The sequence below is a fragment of the Tremella mesenterica genome, assembly GCF_000271645.1.
Source record: "Tremella mesenterica DSM 1558 unplaced genomic scaffold TREMEscaffold_54, whole genome shotgun sequence".
Taxonomy (NCBI): domain Eukaryota; kingdom Fungi; phylum Basidiomycota; class Tremellomycetes; order Tremellales; family Tremellaceae; genus Tremella; species Tremella mesenterica.
The window spans coordinates 2666-3221 of NW_006711264.1; the positions used below are offsets into that span (position 1 = coordinate 2666).

At 52.3% G+C, this 556-nt stretch overlaps 1 protein-coding gene across 1 annotated transcript in view; it reads right to left on the reverse strand.

Moving 5' to 3' along the window:
• Positions 1-276, reverse strand: part of TREMEDRAFT_66615 (uncharacterized protein) — a gene marked incomplete at both ends in the record, with an annotated part of 1743 nt that extends 1467 nt beyond the window's left edge. The window contains 2 exons of the mRNA XM_007008638.1: positions 3-148; positions 207-276. Coding sequence (XP_007008700.1) covers positions 3-148; positions 207-276 — 216 coding nt within the window. The remainder of the gene's footprint in view (positions 1-2; positions 149-206) is intronic.
• Between the last annotated feature and the right edge of the window lie 280 nt (positions 277-556).

Consider the following 556-nt stretch of genomic DNA (forward strand, 5'->3'; position numbering starts at 1 on the left):
ACGGGAGCGGCAGGCGCGGAAGAAGAGGAAGGTGCCGACAGCGAAGGGAGAGCAGCCGACAAGGAAGAGAGACGGAGGCCAGCCGAACTGGCAAGGCGGCGGACGAAGGACGAAGGAGGAGCAGGAGGGGGAGACTGAACCCGGGACACTAACATCAGCCATGATACGAAACTCTTCGACGAAACTCTCAGGCTATTCAAACTCACTACTTCGAGTCCTTCGAGCGACGCTGGGAGGAGGAGATTTGACGAGTTTTCGGGGGGTAGACGGGGCCATGGTGTGTATGAAGAGATAAATTTAGTGGGAGGGTTGGTTGAGATGTAAGAAGAGGGTTAGAATTGAAGAAGTTGGGGGGGAAGTTCGTCAACTTACTGAGTATAAAGGGAAACTCGTTGCTGTTGACAACAGATAAGGGCGTTGCCGTCGTCAACGTCGTGTTTCATGGAGACCAGGATACCACGAAGATCCCTGGATACGACAGAAAATTTTCAGGCTAAGGAGTTCCGTACTTACACTCATGGATACTGCACTCACGAACAGGTTATTGGTTCCCAGT